General features: G+C 33.2%; 1 protein-coding gene across 1 annotated transcript in view; it reads left to right on the top strand.

Moving 5' to 3' along the window:
* ARID2 (AT rich interactive domain 2 (ARID, RFX-like)) overlaps positions 1-27,297 on the top strand; it is a 174,049-nt gene that overhangs the window by 125,215 nt on the left and 21,537 nt on the right. Inside the window, exons 11-15 of the mRNA XM_012638389.1 lie at positions 749-830; positions 3,082-3,216; positions 3,856-4,052; positions 4,191-7,048; positions 15,357-15,505. Of these exons, the coding sequence (XP_012493843.1) occupies positions 749-830; positions 3,082-3,216; positions 3,856-4,052; positions 4,191-7,048; positions 15,357-15,505 (3,421 nt within the window). The remainder of the gene's footprint in view (positions 1-748; positions 831-3,081; positions 3,217-3,855; positions 4,053-4,190; positions 7,049-15,356; positions 15,506-27,297) is intronic.

Here is a 27,297-nt window from a genome sequence, read left to right as displayed (position 1 = left end):
GAAATCTTAGAAATTAGTTGTGTTTTAAGATTAATAGCTAGTACATTTTTATACAATCATGTTGCTTTTTTTCAGGACAAAAAATATACTTCAAAATTATTATTACAACAGATCCCTCTTTTTTTTTTCTCCCCATAAAAATAATCTATGAAAATTCTATTGTGAATGTAGGACTTTAAATTAGTCAGCTTTTGTTCATTGTATTCCAAAAATTTTTATATATGCCACTAATAGAGTTAAGATTAATAATCTTCTAAATTCAGAAGTGAAGTTGAAATTTCTGATGTATTCTGCTTCTGTAACTAAACTGAAAGATGCTTATTTACTTATATATTGAACTGTGTGACCCCTGGGCTAGTTATTTTAATCACTTTGATTTTTACTTATCTGCATCTATTAATATCTCACAGAAGAATTAAGTAAGATAGTATATGTAAAGTATTTAGTTCAGTGTCTGGCCCATGGGAAAAATAGAGTTTATATTAGCTAAATTATCCATATTGTTATCATTTGAATGATTGTGAGGTTAAACAAAATAGTTTATATGAAGCCTCTAAGACAGTGCCTGGTATGATATGTGCTCCATTATACATTAGTTTGCTTTTCAAATTTATGTATTTACATATGTTTATACACCTTTTTAAAAGATACTCATTGTGAATATTAATTGGTTCAGTATCCATGAACTAAATGGCATATAGTGACTAAGTTTTCAAAAATGATGTAGCTAATGTATTTTTTTCTTTAGCTTCCAGAGCAGTTGTAGCACAGCATGTTGCTCCACCTCCAGGAATAGTGGAAATAGATAGTGAGAAGTTTGCTTGTCAGTGGTAAGTGGTTTATTTCTATTAAGGCTTTATCCTTGGGAAGAATAAAGCAAAAGGAAAAAAGGAAATGTATTCAATAGTCATCCAGAATGTTTTATTCCACGTTTCTTTTTAGTTAGAGTAGAATATCACTTATACAAAGAAAGGACAATGTGGCCGGGCGCAGTGGCTCACGCCTGTAATCCTAGCTCTCTGGGAGGCTGAGGCGGGCAGATTGTTTGAGCTCAGGAGTTCGAGACCAGCCTGAGAAAGAGTGAGACCCCGCCTCTACCAAAATTAGAAAGAAATTAATCGGCCAACTAAAAATATATAGAAAAAATTAGCCGGGCATTGTGACGCATGCCTGTAGTCCCAGCTACTCTGGAGGCTGGGGTAGTAGGATCACTTGAGCCCAGGAGTTTGAGGTTGCCGTGAGCTAGGCTAACGCCACGGCACTCACTCTAGCCAGGGCAACAGAGTGAGCCTCTGTCTCAAAAAAAAAAAAAAAAAGAAAGAAAGGACAATGTAAAATCACTTCACCTGTATATTGGAACAATCTGAAAGAAAAATATTCTTCAGAATTTTTGGAATTAAAATGGCATGACTAGAATTTCATTAAATTACACCATGTAATTTCTTTTCAAAGTAAAATGTGTGTTAAAAATTACTTTGTAGAAAGTAAGGTTTGTTGGATTATAAAATTTGTTCTTCTAAAATTAATGTTTTGTTAAAATTGAATTGGACTGACTTTAAGAAAATAAAACCAGGTTTCGTTGTTAAATATCCCTTCTTTTCCATCTAAAGCAAACCTTATTCATTGATAGTTAATTTTGTGTGTGTGAGTAGTAAGGGGAAATTAATCAAATGGTAAATAACCAGCGTGTCTACCTTAAAATAAGCAACTTGACAGTAATCTTTTCTTGAGAAGATTGAATAATCATCTCAGCCACTTTCTGAAAAAACAAATGTTAGATTTCATTTGCTATGAATAGTTGCCTTGACATTATTTACAAAGTTTAACTTAAATTCTTTAGAAGAGTAACAGATGGAAGTATAAGATTACTTTCTGATGAATCTCACTTATAAAAATTTCTTTCCTTGATCCCTTTTCTCCCATTCTCTAACATTATTTGTCACCCATTTGATGCTCTTGTCGCTCTGTGTTTCATGTTTTGGTGTTTTCATATCTTTTCCTATGACAGTTTTCTCCAGACTTTTCTACTTTGCTTAAATTAGGTTTATGGTTTTAAATATCTCTAATTATTTGCTTTTTCCTTACCTTCTATATTTTTACATGTTGGCCCCTTGTACTTCAGGAATCTCTTCCAATAATATTTGGAAATGTTTGTCTTCTGCCTTGTAACCAAATTGAAGATTATTATATGTAGTCTTTTGAAATCTCAGTACAGAGAGGATTACGAAAGTTGGAAAGAGGATTATACCACAACACTGTAAAATTTGTGTGTGTAAAGCATAGATTTGGTCTTCTAAGTCCCAGTTGCACATTTCTGCCAGTTCTTAGAAAGGGGAAGAGAATCATTTTATAATTATTTTATTGTAATTATTTGATTCAGTTTATAAGAAACAGCTGTTAAGTTGGCCTATTATATATAGTGAGTTCTGGAAAGAGTTCTGTAAGAGTAACTGGGTCTTCAATCCTAATTTATAGGTGGAAGTCACTATAAGAAAAAGGGAAACTGAAATTTGAATTAGTTTGTAATGGATTAGCAAATGGAAGTGTTTTGAAATGGGGGAATGGGAGTGTGCAGCATGGAAGTGTCATTGTTTTGGGGAGTAGTTGAAAAGCTTGGGTAAGTTTTTCTGAAAGAATTTGATCCAAGAGCCAAGAAAAATTTAACGGTAGTTCAGTGTTTCTGCCATTTTTCTCTACTCTAATGCAAACAGCTCATAATTGGGAACTTCTTTTATATTATGATTATTACGAGACAGCAACCCAAGTAGATATTCACTGAATAAAACTATTTCTTATAGAATATTTGTTGCCAGCAGACCATCCCTGCTCTTGCTGGAATATAAACAGTTTTTATATTTGTTGTTAATGATATTTTTAATAGTAAATAAGCATGATTCAGTAATCTATTTTGATTTAATCTAAAACCTAGCATTATTTTTGCTATTATCATATGAGATAGTGAAATTTGATTAATAGGTATAATTATTAGTTTATCACACATGGTCTACAAATGGCTTTATTATACTGAAATATAGTCTTTCCTATACTATATTGCATAATGCTTAATTTTTCTCCTTTTAGGCTAAATGCTCATTTTGAAGTAAATCCAGATTGTTCTGTTTCTCGAGCAGAAATGTATTCTGAATACCTCTCAACTTGCAGTAAACTAGCGCGTGGTGGAATCCTAACGTCAACTGGATTTTATAAATGTCTTAGGTAGGATCCATAGTTCCTTGCATAAAGTTCATTTGCCACTTACGGCACCTTTTGCTCTTTAGAGAAAATACCAAATTATCTAACTAGTTTTAAATATCTCTACTAATAGAAATTTCATATGAATAGGTTATGGTGCAGTGGAAATATAAATAAAAGACAGTTTTGGAAATCACATCTGGTGTTTGTGTTGAAACATGAGTTTTACCAAAGAAAGAAAAGAAACTAAGTTTACTTTTTTTCCTACCTACTTTTATATGTTAAAGATGTGACTTTAGGCCTTTTAAATCTTGAATAATAGTCTATAATTAATACTCTTCAAATATCAAGGCTTTTTGATATTTTGCAAAGTTCATAAAATAGGTATCTTTTGTTAGTTATACATGGGTGGCATTGTTTAAAACCCAACAATACTGTTTAATAAATAATGATTTTTTTAAATTGGCGGATTAATTTTCTGTATTTCTTTCTTTGCTTCCTACCCTTGTAGAATATAACTTTATAAATTTTATGACTCATACTGATTCATACATAAGTAGCAGTAAATATAATGCCATTGTTCGTGTACACATTGTTAGAAGTCAGTGTTTTTTGCTAGTGTGATAGTTATCAAAACATACTAAGTATATGTGTGCTTTACAGGACGGTCTTTCCAAATCATACAGTGAAGAGAGTGGAGGATTCCAGTAACAATGGTCAAGCACATATTCATGTGGTAGGAGTAAAACGGAGGGCTATACCACTTCCCATTCAGATGTACTATCAGCAACAACCAGTTTCTACTCCTGTTGTTCGTGTTGATTCTGTTCCTGATGTATCTCCGACTCCTTCACCTGCAGGTACTCATTTTTATTATTTTAAATATTAATAATAAAACTGAATTAAAAATGTATACTATATACATTTTAAATGTATAAGTTTTCCTTGTTTTTCTAGTCATTTCATTTGGAATTTTGACCTTTTCCCCATATTTTCAGGAATTCCTCATGGACCACAAACTGTAGGAAACCATTTTCAGAGGACTCCTGTTACCAACCAATCTTCAAATTTGACTGCAACACAAATGTCTTTTCCAGTACAAGGTGTTCATACTGTGGCACAGACTGTTTCAAGAATTCCACCAAATCCTTCAGTTCATACCCACCAGCAGCAAAATGCTCCAGTGACTGTCATTCAAAATAAAGCTCCAATTCCTTGTGAAGTTGTTAAGGCTACAGTCATCCAGAATTCTATGCCCCAGACAGCAGTTCCTGTTAGTATTGCTGTTGGAGGAGGACCTTCACAGAGTTCCGTGGTTCAGAATCATAGTACAGGACCACAGCCTGTTACAGTTGTGAATTCTCAGACATTACTTCACCATCCATCTGTAATTCCACAACAATCTTCATTACACACAGTGGTACCAGGACAGATACCTTCAGGCACTCCTGTTACAGTAATTCAACAAGCTGTCCCACAGAGTCATATATTTGGCAGAGTACAGAACATACCAGCATGTACTTCTACAGTTTCACAGGGTCAACAGTTGATCACCACATCACCCCAACCTGTGCAAACTTCATCTCAACAGACATCAGCTGGCAGCCAGCCACAAGACACTGTTATCATAGCACCCCCACAGTATGTAACAACTTCTGCATCAAATATTGTTTCAGCAACTTCAGTACAGAATTTTCAGGTAGCTGCAGGACAAATGGTTACCATTGCTGGTGTCCCAAGTCCACAGCCCTCAAGGGTGGGGTTTCAGAACATTGCACCAAAACCTCTCCCTTCTCAGCAAGTTTCATCAACAGTGGTACAGCAGCCTATTCAACAACCACAGCAGCCAGCCCAACAAAGTGTAGTGATTGTAAGCCAGCCAGCTCAACAAGGTCAAACTTATGCACCAGCCATTCACCAAATTGTTCTTGCTAATCCAGCAGCTCTTCCAGCTGGTCAAACAGTCCAGCTAACTGGACAACCAAACATAACTCCATCTTCTTCACCCTCACCTGCCCCAGCTAACCAAGTCCCTACTGCCATCTCATCTTCTTCCACCCCTCAATCACAGGGACCACCTCCTACTGTCAGTCAAATGCTATCTGTGAAAAGGCAGCAACAGCAGCAGCATTCACCAGCACCCCCACCACAACAGGTACAAGTACAAGTTCAGCAGCCACAACAAGTACAGATGCAAGTTCAACCTCAGCAAACAAATGCAGGAGTTGGTCAGTCTGCTTCTGGTGAGTCAAGTCTGATAAAACAGCTGCTGCTCCCAAAGCGTGGTCCTTCAACACCAGGTGGTAAGCTTATTCTCCCAGCTCCACAGATTCCTCCCCCTAATAATGCAAGAGCTCCTAGCCCTCAGGTGGTCTATCAGGTGGCCAATAACCAAGCAGCAGGTTTTGGAGTGCAAGGACAAACTCCAGCTCAGCCCCTATTGGTTGGTCAGCAAAATGTTCAGTTGGTCCAAAGTGCAATGCCACCCACAGGGGGAGTACAAACCATGCCTATCTCGAACTTACAAATATTGCCAGGCCCACTGATCTCAAATAGCCCAGCAACCATTTTCCAAGGGACTTCTGGCAACCAGGTAACCATAACAGTTGTGCCAAATACAAGTTTTGCAACTGCAACTGTGAGTCAGGGAAATACAACTCAGCTCATTGCTCCAGCAGGAATTACCATGAGCGGAACGCAGACAGGAGTTGGACTTCATGTGCAAGCGCTTCCAGCCACTCAAGTGTCTCCAGCTGGACAATCATCATGTACTACTGCTACTCCCCCATTCAAAGGTGATAAAATAATTTGCCAAAAGGAGGAGGAAGCAAAGGAAGCAACAGGTTTACATGTTCATGAACGTAAAATTGAAGTCATGGAGAACCCATCCTGCCGACGAGGATCCACAAACACCAGCAATGGGGATACAAAGGAAAATGAAATGCAGGTGGGAAGCCTATTAAATGGGAGAAAGTACAGTGACTCAAGTCTACCTCCTTCAAACTCAGGGAAAATTCAAAGTGAGGCTAATCAGTGCTCACTAATCAGTAATGGGCCATCATTAGAATTAGGTGAAAATGGAGCATCTGGAAAACAGAACTCAGAACAAATGGATTTGCAGGATATCAAAAGTGATTTGAAAAAACCCCTAGTTAATGGAATCTGTGATTTTGATAAAGGAGATGGTGCCCATTTAAGCAAAAACATTCCAAATCACAAAACTTCCAATCATGTGGGAAATGGTGAGATATCTCCAGTGGAACCACAAGGGACTTTAGATGTCACTCAGCAAGATACTGCCAAAGGTGATCAACTAGAAAGAATTTCTAATGGACCTGTATTAACTTTGGGTGGTTCATCATCTGTGAGCAGTATACAGGAGGTTTCAAATGTGGCAACACAGCAATTTAGTGGTACTGATTTGCCTAATGGACCTCTAGTTTCAAGTTTGAATTCAGATGTGCCTCAGCAACGCCCAAGTGTAGTTGTCTCACCACATTCTACAACCTCTGTTATACAGGGGCATCAAATCATAGCAGTTCCCCACTCAGGATCAAGAGTGTCCCATTCTCCTGCCCTATCATCTGACATTCGGTCTACAAATGGCACAGCAGAATGCAAGACTGTAAAGAGGCCAGCAGAGGATAATGATAGGGAAACAGTCACAGGAATTCCAAATAAAGTAGGAGTTAGAATTGTTACAATCAGTGACCCCAACAATGCTGGTTGCAGTGCAACAATGGTTGCTGTGCCAGCAGGAGCAGATCCAAGCACTGTAGCTAAAGTAGCAATAGAAAGTGCTGTTCAGCAAAAGCAGCAGCATCCACCAACGTACATACAGAATGTGGTCCCACAGGTAAGTCATTCTATCACAATTTCTCTTATAAAAATTCTGATCTGTAAATATGATTTTAGGGGGAAATGCACTGTTTTTCCATGTCTCATCTTGAAAAGTTACTGTATCAGCTCACTTGGACTCAAGCTGTCCTCGTTTTTTTCTGGTTTTATAATATTTTGTAATAGTAAACAGTTTCCACTTGTAGCACATGGTTTAAAGAATCTTTCAGTTTTGTTATAGACCCAAATTAGTAATTTTGTAGACCTCCCAAAGGAGAGAAGCAGCTGCTAATCTAACAGCTTTTAGAGAATTTAAAAAATGTATCTTAGTCTCCTTTTTGAGTTTACTGTGGGTGGTGGTGGAGGGGTTCCTAAGAGTGCTCCAAATGGGGATCTCTGTATTTGATTTTGTTAAACACACAGTGTTTAACAGTACTTTTATAATAAGGATGAATCCCATAACAACTTTATTAAGTATGTTCTTGTTAAATTTATGTATTGAGCTAGTTTCCTTTAGTCTTAAAAAGGTATTATTATAATTTCAGTTCGTTTCAGGTATTCTGATATTCTTTTGTGTTTCTTACTCCTTTACTGTCATGTTTCTGCTATTCCCTTTTTAATGCCTAATATCCCATCTCTGCATGCCTTAATAAATAAAAGTATTTCTAGGATCAGTGCTATTGAATTGAGGGACCTATCAGCTTGTAGAAATTTTAAGGACAGTCTTATATGCTATTTCCACTGAAATCATAGGTTCATTTAAGTTGATAACCACCTATGTCCTGGATCACTTGTCTTTCACTCTGTTTTTCCTAATTCCTGCATAGCCAGAACCTTTTGGCTATTCTCAACTCTGCTAACAAAATTTTGGCTTGGGTTTCTTCTCTATGCTGTAGTGATGACAGCAGATCTATGGCAGTTGTTGGCATTAGTACCAAATCTAGTGTGTGTTTGGCGGGGGCTGGGGGGTAGGAGGGAAGCGCCGTGCTGAGACAGCAAAATGGAAGATAGAAGAAGAAAAGGAAGTTTTCCCTTGCTTCAGAACAATTCTTTTTTACTAATATATGTCTTTCTTCATATGAATGGATAAAGTTGGACAGTGCTTCTCTGGGACATAATGGGATTTTAATTTCTATGTTTGTATTGTCTAGCTCTATTTCAGAGTAACTAAGTTGTGTATTCTTTCGTGGATGTTAAATACATGGCAATAATACTGAGTTATTGGTGGAAAATACTTAATCATTTTTATTCAAACAAGCTTTCACAAGTTTTTCACTTAAACACATTTTTTAAAAAATAGCGCAATGTCTAGTACATAGTAGATATTTAATAAGTTGGCTCTTACCTTTTTCCTTATATTTAATAATTTCCTAGTTCATCTTGATTATATACCTTTTTTCCCTCTGAGAGTCGTTTAGAATATAAAATAGTATAGTAGACCAAGCCAAATTAGAGAAAAACTCCATTACTGTGGAATTGTTTCATCAACCCTCATTTTTTGTGCCCTTAATCTTCTAGTATGATGATAGTCAATAATGATATCACAATAACAAAGAATTAACAATAATACTAAGATTAGGAAATGTGCTAGGGACTTTGTACTAAATCAGTTTCTCATTTAATCCTCACAACAACCCTATTAGGTAAAAATCGTTATCACCATTTTAGAGATGAGGACTCAAGATGCTAAAATAGCTCATCCAAGGTTACCAATTAATATGAGGTGGTACCAGGACAGAAACCTGGATGTATCTGAAACCACAACTCATGCTCTTAACACATTAACCTTTTTTTCTCCATTATTCTAAAAGATCCCTCTGTAAAGTTCTATAAAGCCCCCCTTTTTTAATCTAACTTATTGATTATTTGAGCTATTGTGTTATAGGATGTTAGCACTATTAAATTATAATTTTATGACGTTATTACTGAAACTCTTAAAACACTGGACATATATGCAGGTGATCCAAGCCATGAAACAAATACATTTTGTTCCTAACCTGAAAAATCTGTATTAAACTTCTAGATATTCTCCCAAAGAAAGTAGTTTATTTAAAATAACTACATTATTTATTTCTAAAATTAGTATGTGGTTGTCAGGTAGAAATTAAAAACTGCAAGGAAAAAGAAATGTCATATGCATGAGGTCTATGAGAATGAGATTCAAAAATCAGGGCTCTTAAGTATAGCACTTAGCACAGTGTCTGCTATGTATTTGGGCACTTAATGGTGCAAGCGTACTTTATCTTTATAAGATGAAGTACTTATAGGGGCTAGATATTTGGAACAGACAAAAAAGAATGAACTGTTCAAGGTAGCATAGTAAGTTTCTTTGGAAGGGATAGTCTGTTGGGCCTCCTTTAAGAGACTGCTAATTAATAGAAATCCATTTTTTTTGACCAGATTCTTTAAATATCTTTATATACTCTTTAAAATTACATTTTAGACCTTGGTTTAACACCACTATTTTTTACTATTTGAATTGGTAGCTTAAAGGGGTAGATGAAATAAGCGGATTTTAAAGGTGACTTTTTTTTTTTTTTAGCAAAAACTTATTATTTACACCATTTCAAGGTGTCTAGGGATGTTAAGGAGGTACTTGGATCCCAGGAAGGGATTTCTAGACTTGCCTTTCTCAGGGCTGGAAAGACTGCAGGGAAGTATTCCTGGTGAGAAAGGCCAACAGGTAATCCTTCCTAATGCCATTATTATAATTATTCTCAATTTTGTTCCTTCTTGCCTCCATTAATCAGCTGTATTAATTTTGTTATAGAAAAATATAGCAACAAGTAAGGGAAGAATACACATGAAAGTAAATGATATAACCACAGATTTTTGTGTTTAAGTAGTATTTAGTTGGGCAGTTTATAAAATATAAAATTATGCCTCTTCAAAAGCAGATTTATTTGTAGTTGCTTATTTTAAATGTTATACTTACAAGTTCAAGTTTAACTTATACTTTTTCCAACAGCCCTATTATCCTCTTCCACTATTCATGAATTGATATCTGCTAGAGGCAGAAAACTAGATGGGCATATTAAAAAATAAAAATGAATTAAAAAATGAAACAAACTTCATTATAAATACTTACCTAAAGACTTTTTTTTTTTCAGGATCATGCAAAACACATGTTCAACATACCTATATCTATTAAGCCTATAATCTGATAACATGCCAAATTCATGGATATAAAAATAGTTTACTTAAGAATAAACCTATTTAAGGTATATATACATCGTTCCTCACTTACCCATCCTGATTCAGGATGTGAATCATTCTGGTGCTGTGTAACGCTGAATATTGATTGGTGTTGTCTTGATCCATTCCTTTCTTTGATGAAGGGCTTTGAGAAAGTTACTCAACCCATCAGAAAGTAGATCTGTAGCCTCAAGGGGGCAGCATTTAATCATAGTCATAAAAGATCATTTTATAATAAAAGGTAAGAGCCAAAATATCATTTTGATGTTTTTCTAAGTGTACTACTGCTCAGATTTGCACGTTATAAAAACCAAGAAAGGTGTTACCACTAAACATATATTTTTTGGTTTATATTTTAATGTTTTCTTATAAAACAGGCTTGGTTTTCTATTGATGATCTAGGTTTATACTTAATAAGAGGAAAAAACTTGGTAGTTTAAGCAAATGAAGGAATGTTAGAGCTGAAGCAATCTTAGATATTGTCCAAAATTCCCATTTTTAAGAGTTGAAATGACTTGCCCACATTCACAAAAATCTTCTCTTTTCCAGTGATTTGTATTGCTGTCTTAATTCTGTTCTCTAAAGATCTGTATGTTTAGACTAAATGTAATCTTTTACATTACATTTAGAGTAAATATAATTCTTAACTTTTTAAAGGTTTTAAAAGTATCTCTCTTTACCTTTTGTTTAGAATACACTTTCCCATTTCCTTCACTTCAACTTTAGATGTTACAGTGTCTGGTTTATTCATCCTCTTCAACTGGTTCCATTCTATAAGTGGCTTTCAAAATGTGTAGCTAAGATTGAACACAGTATTCTCATTACTGCTAGGAATTTATTTTGAGGGGAATAGATTATGACTTTGTAGCTTTTCTGACACAGATTGAAACGTTTAAATTTTAGTCTTATTCAAAGGTTTTTAAAGTTTAATAGTAGTAAGAAAGTAAGGGTTTTAGAGCATCATATCAAAGGATTGTCAGTGTTATCTAGAATTTGTGTCTATATAGTCCCTCAGTATCCCTGCTGGATTGGTTTGAGGACCCCCATGGATACCAAAATCTGTGGATGCTCAGGTCCCTTATATAACATGGTATAGAATTTGTATATATCCTGTGTACATCCTCCCATATACTTTAAATCGTCTCCAGATTATTTATAATACCTAATACAATGCCTACACATGACTTCATTCACTTGGATTCAGTGTAGTTCTTGGTGTGTGGCAAATTCCGGTTTTGCTTTTGTGGAAGTTTTTTTTCCCCCCAAATGTTTTCCATCTGTGGTTCATTGAATCCCAGATACAGAGGCTAACTGTAATTTCCTCTTGAAAAGATGATAAAGGAATGCAAGATTACAATTTCTTTTTTTAACAAAAAGATCAATATCTTTGCCAAAAATAAAGATGCTACATTAATTTTATATTTCTGGTCACTCACTGAAGTTGTGCCCTTTCCACTCTGATTTTAATAACTATAATATGAAAAATCAGTTCTTCCTTAGCAGAGTAGAGTAGGGATATAGAATATTCTTCAAGAGCCAATCATTTCAAAAACTGTGCCGTAGAAACCTACTTTACATTTATATTTGAGTTATGGCTATGGCTAATGTTCTGGCAATTCACAAAAAGTAAATTTTTATACCCTAAAAGAAATGTAATTGGCATTCTCATGTAAAAGACCTAATTCTTAAAACATGATTAATTTAGTACTTTGAAAACAACACAGTACAAAAATAGAGCCGGTAGACCCCTGTGTATCCATCACCTAGCTTCAGATATTATCAACATTTTGCCATTCTGATTTTTTTTTTTATTTCAGCATATTATGGGGGTACAGATGTTTAGGTTACATATATTGCCTTTACCCCACCCAAGTCAGAGCTTCAAGCATGTCCATCCCTCAGATGGTGGGCACTGTACCCATTATGTGTGAATATACCCATCCCCTCCTCCTCCCTCCCACCTGCCCGACACCCAGTGAATGTTACTACTATATGTGCACATAGATGTTGATCAGTTAATACCAATTTGATGGTGAGTACGTATGGTTTGATCTATTCCTGACCACTATCATTTTTTTTCCTGGAGTACTTTAAATCAAATTACAAACATTATTTCATTTCACCAGTTAATACTTCAGTATGTATTTCTCTAATAGTTAAGGACTGTTAAATAGGTATATAGAACCACAATACCAAAGCATACCTAAAAAAATAATAATTTCTTAATATAACCTGACACTCAGTTCGTGTTTGCCAGCTGTCATAAAAAATTTTTTAACAGCTTGTTTGAATTAGGATCCAAAAACTCATGTACAAATTGCATTTAGTTAGTTTGTCTTTTATTTTTTATTCAGCAGTTTAGATTAACTTCAGTCATCCTTGCCACATCCATTGTTAGCATTTGGGATTAAAATACCATATGATCCCCTCTTATTAAATTTTCTACATGACAGTAATAAGAGTTCCACAATTACCAAAAAAAAATAAAAACCCTGGGTAGGCTAGCAAAGCCTATGATTTATAAGTTATCACTTATAAAATTAAACTTAATTTATAAATATAGGACTCGATAGTCAAATAAAATACCTAATTTAAGTGGTAATACAGGTTGAACATCCCTAATCCAAAAATCTGAAATCATAAATGTTTCAAAATGTGTTCAAAATCACTTAGAGCACAACGTGACACCATAAATGGAAAATTCCATGCTTGATGTCATGTGACAGATTGCAGTCAAAACTTTATGAGCAAAATTATTGAAAATGTATAAAATTACCTTCAGGCTCTGTATATAAGGTTTATATGAAACATAAGAGAATTTTTCACATTCCGACTTGGGTCCCATTCCCAAGGTCTGTTATTATATATATGTAAATGTTATAAAATCTGAAATACTTCTGTTCCCAGGTATTTCTGATAAGGATACTCCACCTGTAGTATAGGGAACCAGAAGATTAATTCTGAGGGAATTTGATACCTTCAACAAATTTATCCTTTAATTAAAATTCTGGGATTTTTGTAATTTATCACTCTTCAGTGTTTGTATTTGCCTAGCACTGATCTTCTGGTTACTTCCAGTTATTAGAATTTCCTCGATTTTTAATGTAATATTTTCATTTCAAGGAAACAATTTGAATAATTTTTTTTTTAAATACACTGATTCTTGTTTTATCTTTGCTTCTTTTCTCTATAACCCTTTTTTTCTCCTGTCTGCTTTTTTTCCATCAGAGTTTTTATGGCTTTAAGAATTTGCAAGTGAATGATTGTCAAATCTGTTTACAGCATTAAATTTTTATAGATAGACATTTTTAGTTGGTTCATCTGTCACTGTTCCCAAACTGAATTCATCATCTTTCCTCCAAAATACGGTTTCCCTCTGGACTTCTCAATTAGCATAGTAATATAGTAACAGTTGCCATTTATTGAGAATCTATAGCTAGGCTTTTCATCTCTAGTTTCTCTAGTCTTCCCATTATCTCATATGTTAGATTTTATTATTTATGCTTTATGGATGAGAAAACTGAGGATGAGAGAGGTTGCCCAAGATCATGTGGCTAGTTAAAAGTCAGACTGAAAATTTGAGTACTGATGTGTCAAGCTGGAAAATCTTCATCCTATCTGTGACATCTGTTTCACCGTAAAATGTTTTTCATGCGTGCATATGTTTTCTAATGATTGTAAAATCTTAAGGGTGGGAACCTATTATAGAAACATCATATCTCCAAAGTAGATATTTTTCCCCAGAGCTTAGAACTCAGAAGTTTTTATGACTTCCCATTTCTGATAAGAATGTTTTCTTTGAACATTTTATTCTCTTCCTTCTTTCATGTTTATGTTATAGTAGCCTTATATGTTTGTGTTTTGTCTCTTCTTTAAAAAAATTATTACGGCTTTTAATCTGAAATTTTCAGCAATTTTAACTTAGTGTTTGCCCACCTATTCCCAATACAATCATGCACCACATAATGACATTTCTGTCAACAAAGGACCACATATTATACAATGTGGTACCATAAGATTATCATACTGTATTTTTACTGTACCTTTTCTATGTTTAGGTATACAGATACTTCACCCTGTGTTACAGTTGCCTTCAGTGTTCAGTACAGTGACATACTGTACAGGGTTGTAGCCTACGAGCAATAGGCTCTACCATATAGCCTAGGTGTGAGTAGGCTATACCATTTAGGTTTGTGTAAGTACACTCTTTGTTCACACACCAATGAACTTGCCTGACGATGCATTTCTCAGAACGTTTCTCCATCATTAAGTGGATACATGACTGTATTACTTTGTAAATGAACAAATACATTCAGTATTTTCCCAAAGTTTTGACTTACTGCCTCTAGACAATGCTTTGAAAATGATGTGCTACCATTTTTATAAGAAATTCAGTGTTCTTTTTTCCTTTGTGGTACTACAAGAAAATATTGCCTAAAATTAATTTAATCTACATTGTAATTATTAGTGTTTTGTGGAGAGAAATAGATGATATAGAAGAAAAAAGAATATAGGTTATATTTAAAAGACTTTATGCCCATTATTAAAATCCTTTAATATCAAAAGATATAATTGAGCAACTTCAAAGACTAAAATTATTAAATAGCTTGCTGCAAATTAGTTGATATTTATATTTATATGGTTACATCATTTTTAACTATCATCTAAAATTTTCTTTGCTTTTTACCACATTTTGTTTCATATTCTTTAGAAAATCTGAAAGAAAAAATTATGCAAAGAAATAATAATTTGCAATCAATCTGTTCTTGTGAAAAATAACATAAGTAAATCAAATGGGCACATTTATAGTGTATTTCTCATTTATATCTATAATTGTGTTGTTCTTACCTAAAAATCTTAATTTTAAATAATATATATTTTATAATGGTTACAACAATGTGATCTTGCCTTTATGGTTTCATATTAAATAAAAATCAGACTTTCTAAATATTTCTATAAAAATAATTATCTTTTTAAAGAATTTTAAGCTATTAGCTTCAAATTACAAAATGTAAATTTCATATGCTAGAAATGAATAACTACTAATGTAATCAAACATATAAGACTGTATGATAAAACATAAATGTTTTTCAATGTCATGTCACTAACTCTACATTTGTTCTTTTTCACAGAACACTCCTATGCCACCTTCACCAGCTGTATCAGTGCAGGGCCAGCCTAACAGTTCTCAGCCTTCTCCATTCAGTGCATCCAGTCAACATGGAGATCCAATGAGAAAACCTGGACAGAACTTCATGTGTCTGTGGCAGTCTTGTAAAAAGTAAATGGCAATTTTATTTGATATATAAAAGTATTCTTTGTTTTGGAATGCTTTTATATTTAAATTTGTTCTCTATAGTTTTATGAAAACTCTCTTTTGAAAATATTAACTTTTAGCAAAAGTATTTTATGTTAAGTGTGTTATATTTATGTGGATCCAGTGGCACCCAATCTAAGAAATTTATATAAATAGTGGAAAGAACTTCATTGCCTAATGGTAGGTTATTGGGGAATGTGGTTCAGCCTTAGTATTTAATAAAATAAAATCTGTTAAGAATTTGTGTATTTGTCTATGAAAAAGAGATAGGTTTTTAAAAGTGACTTAGTGGCAGCTATAGAATTTCTGTATAGTAGCTTAGAAGTAATAATCTGTTAGAAGGAGAATGATGTAAGTTTGAGTTTGAGGTAGACATCCCATGAAAATTATTTTTAAAGCCATGCCATCTCACAATTTTATAACTAAGATGAACTTCTTAAATAAACCTTTTTTAGAATTGAAGAAAAACTTAAGAATGTTGGTTAAAATATAAATCTTAGTGCTTTTAACAGTACTCTGCCAAGACCCTTTCCCTCGAGTCATACTTTAGAGCTCTCGGACTAAGGTACTTACCTTAATAAACATATTCTTTATTTCATAGATACCAAAGATTCCATTTCATTTTTTCTAATTGATAGCAGAAATAATATTTTTTTAAAAATCTATATTTGCTATTCATAAATTTTATGTTATATTAAAGATACCATATTTCATTCTGAACTTTATATACAGATTTATTATAGGATTATGGCTATCTGTATAGCTTAGGGTTTATTAATAATATGCAAAAATTTTATAGGACAATGCTTATCAACCTTTAAATCTCAACCCAGTATTGGGGTCATGGAATTATTTTAGTGGGTCTTGACCAGGAGGTTTTTGTTTGTTTGCTTTTCTTTTCAATGAAAAAAATGTATGAAATATATCATATTCTATCATGTTAGAAGGGTAAGTATTGATTTCAGTTTTTTTTATATATATATGTGTTCTTGATAATAGTGTAGAATCTATTTGTCAAAAAGTTCTTTAAAAACCAGTACTTCAAGTTGTTTCTGATTATTTCTTGCATTTATTTAATTTGACCATCTCTTTTGTTTTTAGTGTATAAGTTAATTTGAAACTTTCTTCACTGAATATCAATTTTATTCACTCCATTTGTTTTGAGATTTTTTTTGTTTTTCCATGACAAATAGTAGCTGATGGAGTGGTAGTCTGCAAAAGCTGTTTGTTGACTTTTTAAAAAGTTTAAGAAGCCAGGTGTGGTGGCTTGTGCCTGTAGTTCCAGCTATTCAGGAGGTTCAGGTGGGAGGATGGCTTGAGCCCAGTGGTTTGAGTTCAGCCAGGGCAACGCAGTGAGACCTCATTCTCTCAAAACTTAAAAAATAAAAAAGCTTTAGTATAACTGCTTTAGATGAAGTATTTAGAGTACTTAAAGAAAAAAATTGGCCAGACATGGTACCCTGTGCATGTAATTCTAACACTCTGGGAGCCCGAGGTGAAAGGATCGCTTGAGGTCAGGAGTTCGAGACCAGCCTGAGTAAGAAGAGCGAGACCCTGTCTCTACTAAAATTAAAAAAAAATTGCTGAAAAAGTTAATGAACCTAGATGACCAGCAGAGTTTCCCATCTTACTAACTGGATCAGAGTTACATAATTTGATGATGTACCTTTTCTTTGTAAGGCTTTTCTGAGTAAGACAGATTCATTAATAAGGCTTCTTAGAGTTTTTTAAGCCATAGTTTTTTAGATAGTACATTGCTAATAAGTTCAGTCCAAGTCTGAAAATATTTTTTGAGCACCCTTTAGGAAGGTGCATGTGCTAGGAGCTAGAAAGACAAAGATCATCACTCCTACTCCTTAGGGACACAAACCCATAAAACTAATAAATTACAATATAAATAAGTGCCATAAAAAGATAATGCTGTTGGCATCATAGTGCTGTTGGCATCATAGTGGACGGTTAATGTAATGCTGGGATGGTTGGAAAAGTTTCACTACAAGCATTACATTTGAGTTGAGTCTTGAAGAATGAGTAGGAATTCGTCATGCAAAAATATTAATAATTTTTGTCAGAAAGGCAAGTGCAAACTTAGGAGTTATAAAAGGACCTAGTAGGCTCAAGAAACTGAGAGGTTTAGGATGCCAAGAGCATAAGAACACGAAGAAAGACAGTAATGGCTTTTATTTTTCATATTTAGTTCCAATTCCAAGTGGAAAAACATACGTCATAGCCATTGTCTACTAAGTGACTAGGTTTTAATTTATTTAATATCAGATCAAAAATATTAATAAAGAACTTTCTTTGTTTCCATAAGATTTAGAGCTAAAATTATTTCCTTCACCTATATATTGTTGTAAAATACTTAGTATTTAAAATCGAAATAGCTAACTATATGTTCTCTTCTTTTCATGGAATTTAAAGTGACTTTTGAGTACATTTAACCTCTTTTTAGTTCTGTGGTGGGACCACACTTTACATGGTTTTTATAATTCTCCTTTTCTTTGTATAATATAGATTCTTTTCACTAAGCCACTCCCTCTTACATCATCACATATCAATACTTGCTTTTTTTAATCTGCAAGCATCTATCTCTAAAAGTCAGGGACCTCACTATTTAAACATAACCAGCATACCACCACCACAGTCCTGCAGAAAAACAACATTAACTCCTTCAATATTATTAATATAAATTCTTCAAATATCTTGTCAATGTTTATATTTCTCCAGTGGTCTTTTGTTTGCTTAGAGCTTGAATTGGAATCCAAGGTTCAAACATTGCCTTATTCTTAAGTCTCTTTTAATCTATAGATTATCCCTCTATCTCTTTTTTTTTCTTTTTTGCAATTTTTTATTGAAAAAAAAACTGGGTAATTTGTCCTATAGATCATCACAAGTTGGATTTTGCTGATATTCTTTAGCATGTTACTCTGACCTTGTTTTTTCTGTACATTGGTAGTTTGTTCCAGATACTGGTTAAGTTTTGATTTGGCTTAAAGAAGACCATTTTAGAAATGATATTGTGTGCTTACATCAGGAGATATATAATATCTCCTTGTCTCTTTTTGTGATGTAAATAGACATTGAGGATCATTGCCTAGAATGTTATTTCATTAAGATTTGTAAAATATTAAAGGCCCCCTTTTATCAACTCTTTGGTTTCTCTGAGGAATAGTTCTTAGAAGAAAGGCAAGATACACTCATGATTATTTCCCGTTTACCAGTTTTCAAAATAATAAGTTGTTTACTAATATTCTACAAAGATGACCATGAGGTTTGTTTTTTGTTTGTTTTGTAGTGTCATTACGAGCTAACTTTTCAATTTAAACATTTGAGGTATTTCAGTCCATTGCAGTTACTGTGTCCTTCTTGGTGTTCAACTTGTGTCATCTTTGGCCAGTAAAAAGCCTACTCAAGCTGATTCCCAAGTCCTTTGGTTGTGATCTTAATATAAGTATTTGATAGCTTCCTTGCTTTCTGTTAGACAGGATGTTCCATTTGTTCTTTTTTATACTTTGAGTTTAAATTCAGTACAAGATCTTTACTTAACTTCATCATTTTCACATCTATATCTTTTTTCTCCTATACCAAAAATCCCATTTCTCAATAACATTAACAATTTATGCTTAATCCTACATTACACATATAACAGTGTGAAGATAAACTCAATACTACCTCCAACAATATGATTACTGAAAAAAGTTTTAAGCATTATTTGCTGGTTTTTTTTTTCTTTAAAGTATATCCCGCTAAGGGCTGTGGCAGTCAAAATTTTCCATGTTTTTATTTCACTTACAATAAAGGTACTCTGGTTATATCATAAACTGGAAACATTAATGGTTCACTTGCATCATTTTATATTTTAAGGACTTACCTTTTTTAAATTTACAATTATTTAAAAATATTTCCATGGTTCCAAAGTAGAATTAATAAAACAAGATATCTTCAGAGAAATTTAGCTTCTATCACTATTTGTTCCATTTTATTTCTTCCTTCCCCCATAAATAAACCTTCATTCTTTTTTACCTTTTAAAATATAAATAAATTGCAAATATATTTGTATTTTTTATTTTCTTAAATAAAGGGAGGCATACTGTGGTAGGATGAATAATATCCCCAGACCCATGGCCCCACCCTCACTAAAATGTTCATGTCCTAATCCCCAGAACCTGAAAATGTTATTTTATATGACCAAAGAAACTATGCAGATATGATTGGGTTAAGGACCTTGGGATGAGATTGTCTAAACGAGCCTAATATAATCACTAATATAATGAGAGGGAGGCAGGAGATCAGAGAGATAGAAGGCAATGCGTTAATGAAAGTGGAGAGAAATGTGAAGTTACTGTGCCACTGGCTTGAAGATGGAGGAGAAGGGGCCATGAGTCAAGGAATGCATTTCTAAAAGCTGGAAAAGGCAAGGAAGCGAATTCTTCCGTAGAGAGCACAGCCCTGCTAACATCTTGATTTTGACTCATCGAAACCCATTCTGGATTTTTAACCTCTAGAACTGTAACAGAATAGATCTGTGTTGTTTTAGGGTGGTAAATTGCAGTATTTTTTACTACAGCAATAGGAAACTAAACACACATACTATATACACTTTCCCTACCTTTTTAGAGACAAGGTCTCACTCTGTTGCCCAGACTGGAGTGCAGTGGCACAGTCATAGCTCACTACAGCCCCAAACTCTTGGGCTCAAGTGATCCTCCCACCTCAGCCTCCTGAGTAGCTAGGACTACAGGTGCAAGCTACCATGCCTGGCTAATTTTTTTTTTTTTTTCTTTTTTGTGGAGACAAGGTCCCACTATGTTGCCCTAGCTGCTCTTGAACTCCAAGCCATCTTCCCACCTTGGCCTCCTAAAGCGCTGGGATTACAGATATGAGCCACCGTACTCAACCTATCTTGCTTTTTTAAATTTAACAGTATATCCTAGAGAGTTCTTCAAAGTAGTATATAGAGAGAATCCGCCTTTCTTTTGTACACTTTCATGGTATTACATTGTGTAGATGTAACATTATTTTGGTCAACCAGTTCCATATTGGTAGACATTTGTTTTCATTTTTTTTTTTTCTGTTAAAAATATTGCTGTATTGAATTACCCTGTGTAAGGAATAGTGGGTTTTTTTTGTATTTTTGCCCGTATCTTTGAAATAAATTCTTAGGAATGGAATTGATAGGTCAAAGAATAAATATATATGTAATTTTGCTAGATATTGCTGTTTTCTCCATAGCAGTACACCATTGTGGATTCCCACCAGCAATTTATGAGTGCTTATTTTTCCACAACCATGCAAATACAGTATGTTATCAAACATTTCGATTTTTGCCAATCTAGTAGGTGAGAAATGATATCTCAGTACAATTTTAATTTGCACTTTTTCCCTGTCAACCCTTCATGTCTCTACTTTTTTTTTTACAGTGGTTTGGTTCTTTCTTTTTTATTTTATGAAGCTCTTTATATCAGATACATTAACATTTTGTCTGCTATGGTATAACTTGAAAAGATTTTCCCAGTTCATCATTTTTTTTTTACTTTGCCCTTTGTTTTTTATCTGTTTTTTGTCATGGATAAAGTTTTTTTTTTCTTTTTAATTAATTTTTCTGTAATCAAATTTGTTAGCCTTTCCAATATCGTCTCTTGATCTGGGTTATAGTTAGGGAGATTTTCTTCATTCCTAGGTTGTAGAAGAATCTATGTTTTTATCCAGAATTTATGTGGTGGTTTTATAGTTTACGTTTAAATCTCTTATATTTTGGAATTTTTCCCTGTGTCAGTAATCTAATCTTAAGGTAATGAGAGTGAGTCAGTGACTTTTGCTTTGTCACAATAACTATCCGTTTTTCCTCATACTATAAAAATGGTTTATTTTTATAAATAAAACTGACTTGGTTTATTATAAATTTATATATATTATAAAATGGTTTATAAGTAAACCATTTATAAATAAATACATACTGACTCAAGACTGTTAACAAAAGTGATCCCACAACATTTTCCTATTGTAATTATTTTTCTAATTGTAAAATTATACTTCTACCTTGTAAAATAATTTAAGTTCCAAAAATAGCATTCCTGAAAGAGAATCATAGTTGTCAGTTTGATGTAAATCTTTCCAAACCTTCTTTTTCATGTACAACTATAGTGTATCCCTTGTTTCTTATTTTAAACTAAGCAAGCTATGTATATTGATACAGAACTTGCTTCAATAACATATATATTCATTAATATAGAATATATATACTTTTTTAATGTGAACACGTAGATCTATGCATTCTTTGTATTGAATATCAAGAATTCCTTTTTATGAATATGAATGCTTTTGCAATATATGTATTTGTTACCTGTGTTGGTAAATAGAACTGCTAATTCTTCTTTGACAGGTTTACTCTTGAATTATGAGGACACATTCTTTTCATAAAATGCAATAGCCCTACATTATAATCTGTTAACCATATTAAGAATATTTGAGTCTTTAGTTATTTGCTATTACAAATAAACAGAGCTGTGGTGAACAATTTTCTGCCTATAACATTTTCTACAAGTATTTCTGTGGGATAAAGTACCAAATTGGGAATTGCAGAGTTGGTGGGTATACACATTTTTTATTTCTATGGAAATTGACAAATTATCATCAAAAATGTTATGTTAATTTGTAATTCTAACAATACAGTGTGAACTTGTTTCCCACTACCTAGCTACTATAATTATTAGGGAAAATTTCATCTTTGCCAATTCGATAGCCACAAAAAGACCTTTGATTTTTATTGTTCTTTTGTTATTTTAATTTTTTAAAAATAGACTTTAGTTTTAGAGCAATTTTGGGTTTACAGTATAATTGAATGGTAAGTACAGAGACTTCCCATTGTAGCCCCTGCCCATCCAAACGTATAGCTTTCCTTGCTATCAACATCTCTATCGGAGTGGTGCATTCGTTACAATCAGTAAACCTACATTGACACATCATTGTCACCCAAAGTCTGTAGTTTACATTAAGGTTCACTCTTGATTGTTGTACATTATATGGGTTTTGACAAATGTATAATGACATACATCCACCATTATAGTATACAAAATAGTTTTATTGCCCTAAAAATCTTCTGTTATGCCTCTTCATCTCTCCCTTCCCCCAACTCCTGTTTTAATTATTTCTTCAGTTATTCATGAATTAAAGATCTTTAAATAGGATTTTTTTCCTGTCAATTACCTTCTCATGTCATTTGCTCATTCTTTATTGTACTTCTTACAAATTTATACTTCTCTATATATTAAGGATATTATTAACTCTTCATTATATACCAACCCTGTTTGTCTTGAGATTTTAGCCATATTTTGCTATTCAGAATTTAAATATTTGTGTCATGCTTAGAAAGACCTTTTCAACTTTTAGATCATAAAATGCACATTTTGTTGCCTTGTAGTACTTTAATATCTTAACTTTTTAGCCCATCTGTAGTTTAATTTGATGTATAAAGTGAGGTATTACTTTAGCTTAATTATTTTCCAAATGCTAACTTATTGGCAATTTTATCTTTCACTTAGACATTTGAATTGCTACTGTGGTCATATACTAAACTCCTATGTATGGTTTGCCTGTTTCTGGATTAATTGTTATCCCATTGATCTCTGTCCTTAACCACACCATCACTTAAAATACATTTTAATGTTGGATATAGCAAGTTACCTGTGCTGGTTCTTCTTTTTTATAGTCCTCATCATGGATTCTAGGACCTACCTTGTGCCTGGCACTGTGCTATTAAAATTAGAGTGCTATATAAATCAGACTTGGTACCTGCACAGGTATTTATTCTTTTAGAATGTTTCCAGAGATTCCTAAGAAAGACATGTTGGGATTTCGGTTGCAGTTGCTAATGAATACTGTTTTTTGTTTTCTGATAGTGAACATTTTCCCAATAGTGAATCTTCCTTTATAAGAAAAAGGTATCAGCCCATGATATTATGGTCTTTTTTCTCCAGTAGAGCTTTACTGTTTTCTTCACATTAATTTTGTAACTTTATTAAATTTATTGCTAGATACTCTTTTCTGTTGCTGTCATAAATGATCTTCCATTATATTTTTTAACTGATAGTTTTCTATATTTATACCTCATGTTTTGCCCTCTAATTTTATTGTTTAATGTTTCCAGTTTTACAATAATAGTGATAATATTCATCTATATCTTTTTTTAACTAGTAGACTTTATTTTTTAGAGCAGTTTTAGGTTTATATAAAAACTGAGCAGTTAGTGCGGAGTTCTCATATACTTCCTCTTCCCAGCACAGTTTCCACTATTATTAACACCTTGCATTAGTGTGGTGCATACGTTACAATTGATAAGCCAGTAGTGATACATTATTAACTAAAGTACATATTACATTAAGATTCACTCTTTGTGTTGTACAGTTTTACAGGTTTGGACAAATGCATAATACCAGGTTTCCAACATTATAGTAACATACAGAGTATTTTCACTGTCCTTAAAATCCACTGTGCTCTACCTGTTCATCCCTCCTCACCCCATCCTTAACTGGCAACTTCTGGCAACCATGGATCTTTTTACTGTCTCAATAGTTTTGACTTTTGCAGAATGTAAAATAGTTGGAATCATACAGCATGTAGCCTTATTAGACCAGTTTCTTTCACTTAACAATACGCATATAAAGTTTCTGCATGTCCGTTTGTGGCTTGATAGCTCATTTCTTTTTATCTCTGAATGATACTCTGTTGTATGGATGTATACCATAGTTTGTTTATCCATTCATCTATTGAACAGTATCTTGCTTGCTTCTGCTTATTGGTAATTATGAATTAAGCTGGTATAAACATTTATGTGTAAGTTATTTTGTAGACATGAGTTTTTTTAACTCAGTTAAGTAAACATCTAGGATCACAATTGCTGGATCACATGATAAGACTATGTTTAGCATTTTAAGAAACTACCAAACTTTTCCAAAGTGGCTATACCATTTTGTGTTCATATCAGCAGTGAATGAGAATTCCTGTTGCTTATTATCCTTGTCAGCACTAGGTATTGTCAGTGTTTTGGATTTTAGCCATTGTGATAGGTGTGTGTTGGCATCTCTGTTGTTTTAATTTGCAATTGCCTAATGATACATGTTGTTGAGCATCTTTTTATTTGCTTATTTACCATCTATGCATCTTCTTTGTTGGGGTGTCTATTCAGATCTTCAACTCATTTTTTAATTTAGTTGTTTGTTGCTGAGAGCTTTTAGCATGAGTGGGTATTGGATTTTGTCAGATACTTTTCTGTATCATTGACATGATCATATGATTCTTCTTTTTCAGCTTATGGATGTGATGGATTATATCAATTAGTTTTTGACTGTTTAACCAGCCTTGCATACCTGGAATAAATCCTACTTGGTCGTGGTATATAGTTCTTTTTATACATTGTTTGATAATGATTTGCTAATATTTTTGTTGAGAATGTTTACATCTATGTTCATGTGAGGTACTGGGCTGTAGTTTTCCTATGATGTCTTTGTCTGGTTTTGGTAGGGTAATGCTGTTCTCACAGAATGAGTTAGGAAATGTTTCCTCTGCTTCTGTTTTCTGGTAGAAATTGTAGAGAATTTATATTATTTCTTACTTTAATGTTTGGTAGAATTCTGCAGTGAAGCCATCTGGTCCTGGTGCTGTTTTGAAGGTTATTAATTAATGATTCAATTTCTTTAATAATTACAGGCTATTCAGATTATCTGATTCTCCCTGTGTGAGTTTTGATATAATGTGTCTTTCAGGGAATTGGTCCATTTCATCTAAGTTATCAAATTTGTGAGCATAGAGATGTTTATAATATTCCTTTATTATCCTTTTAGTGTCCACAGGATCAGTAATGATGTCCTCTTTTTCATTTCTAATATTAGTAATTTGTATATTCTTCATTTTTTCATGGTTAGGTTAGCTAGAGGTTTATCTATTTTATTGACTTTTTTTTTTTCAAAGAACCAGGTTTTGGTTGATTTTCCCTGTTGATTTCTTGTTTTCAATTTCATTGATTTTTGCTCTAATTTTTATTATTTCTTTTATTCTGATTGCTTTGAATTAAATTTGCTCTTCTTTTTCTATTTTCTTAAGGTAGAAGCTTAGATTATTGATTTTAAATCTTTCTTCTTTTTAAATATATGCATTCCATGCTATATCTTTCCCTCTAAGTACTGCTTTTATTATATCCCCAAAATTTTGGTAAGTTGTATTTCCATTTGCATTTAGTTCAGAATATTATAGAAATATACTGTTTAATCTCCAAATGTTTTGGTATTTTCCAGCTTTTTGTTAATTGATTTCTAGTTTAATTTCATTGTGGTCTGAGAGTATACATTATATGATTTCTATTCTTTTAAATTTGTTAAGGTATGTTTTATGTCCCAAAATGTGATCTATCTTGGTGGATGTTCCATGTGAGCTTGAGAAGAATATATTGTTGGATGAAGTATTCTATAAATGTCAATTAGATCCAATTGATTGATGGTGCTGTTCAGTTCAACTATATCCTTAACTGATTTTCTGCCTGTTGGATCTGTCAATTACTGATAGAGGTATGTTGAAGTCTCCAACTATAATAGTGGATTTGGCTCTTTTTTCCTTATATTATAGTTCTATCAGTGTTTGCCTCACGTATTTTTATTCTTTATGTTAGGTGCCTACACCTTAACAATTATTATGTTTTCTTGGAGAAGATTGTTAGGTCTTGTTTATCATTCCACAATGCCCCTCTTTCTCCCTGATAATTTTCCTTGCTCTGAAGTCTGCTTTGTCTGAAATTAGTATTGCCCTTCAGCTTTCTTTTGATTAGTGTTAATGTAGTTTATCTTTCTCCATCCCTTTACTTTTAATCCGTGTCTTTATTTTTAACAGTACATAATTTGGTCTTGATTTTTTTATCCACTCTGCCAGTCTCTGTCTTTTAATTAGTGTATTTAGTCCATTCACATTTAAAGTGATTTGATAGAGTTGCATTACTATCTACATATTTGTAAATGCACTTGTTCTTTGTTTCTTTTTCTGCTTTCTCCTATTTTTCTGTCTTCTCTAGTTTTAATTGAGCTGTTTATATGATGCCACTTTCTCCTGTCTTAGCGTACTAATTATATGTCTTTAAAATGATTTTTTGTGTTTGTTCTAGAGTTTTCAGTATACATTTATAGTTACTTAGACCACTTTCAAACAACACTGTAGGCATACCTTGGATATATTGCAGGTTTGATTCCACATTGCTGCAAGAAGGTAAATATTTCAAGAAGGCAGGTCTCAGAAATTTTTTTATTTCCCAGTGCATATAAAATTTATGCTTACACTATACTGTAGTCTATTAAATGTACAGTACCATTTTGTCTAAATAAACAATGTACATACCTTAATTTGAAATATTTATTGCTAAAAAATGCTAGTGATCATCTTAAGCTTTAGCAAGTCATAATCTTTTTGCTGGTAAAGGGTCTTGCTTCAGTGTTAATGGCTGCTGACCAGTCAGGGTGGTGGTTGCTGAAAGCTGTGGCGGTTTCTTAAAATGAGACAACAAAGAAATTTGCTGCATGGATTGACTCTTCCTTTCACAAGAGCATGTGGTGCTGTTTCATATAATGTTACCCATAGCAGAACTTCTTTGAGAATTGGAGTCAATTCTCTCAAACCCTGCCGTGCTTTATTAGCTAAGTTTATGTACTGTACTAAATCATTTATCGTTATTTCAACAATGTTCACGGTATCTTCACCAGGAGTAGATTCCATCTCAA

This window comes from Propithecus coquereli, unplaced genomic scaffold (genome assembly GCF_000956105.1).
Source record: "Propithecus coquereli isolate 6110/MARCELLA unplaced genomic scaffold, Pcoq_1.0 Scaffold13, whole genome shotgun sequence".
NCBI classification, from domain to species: domain Eukaryota; kingdom Metazoa; phylum Chordata; class Mammalia; order Primates; family Indriidae; genus Propithecus; species Propithecus coquereli.
The sequence above is the reverse complement of the archived record's forward strand: the minus strand, read 5'-3'. Positions and strand labels throughout refer to the sequence as shown.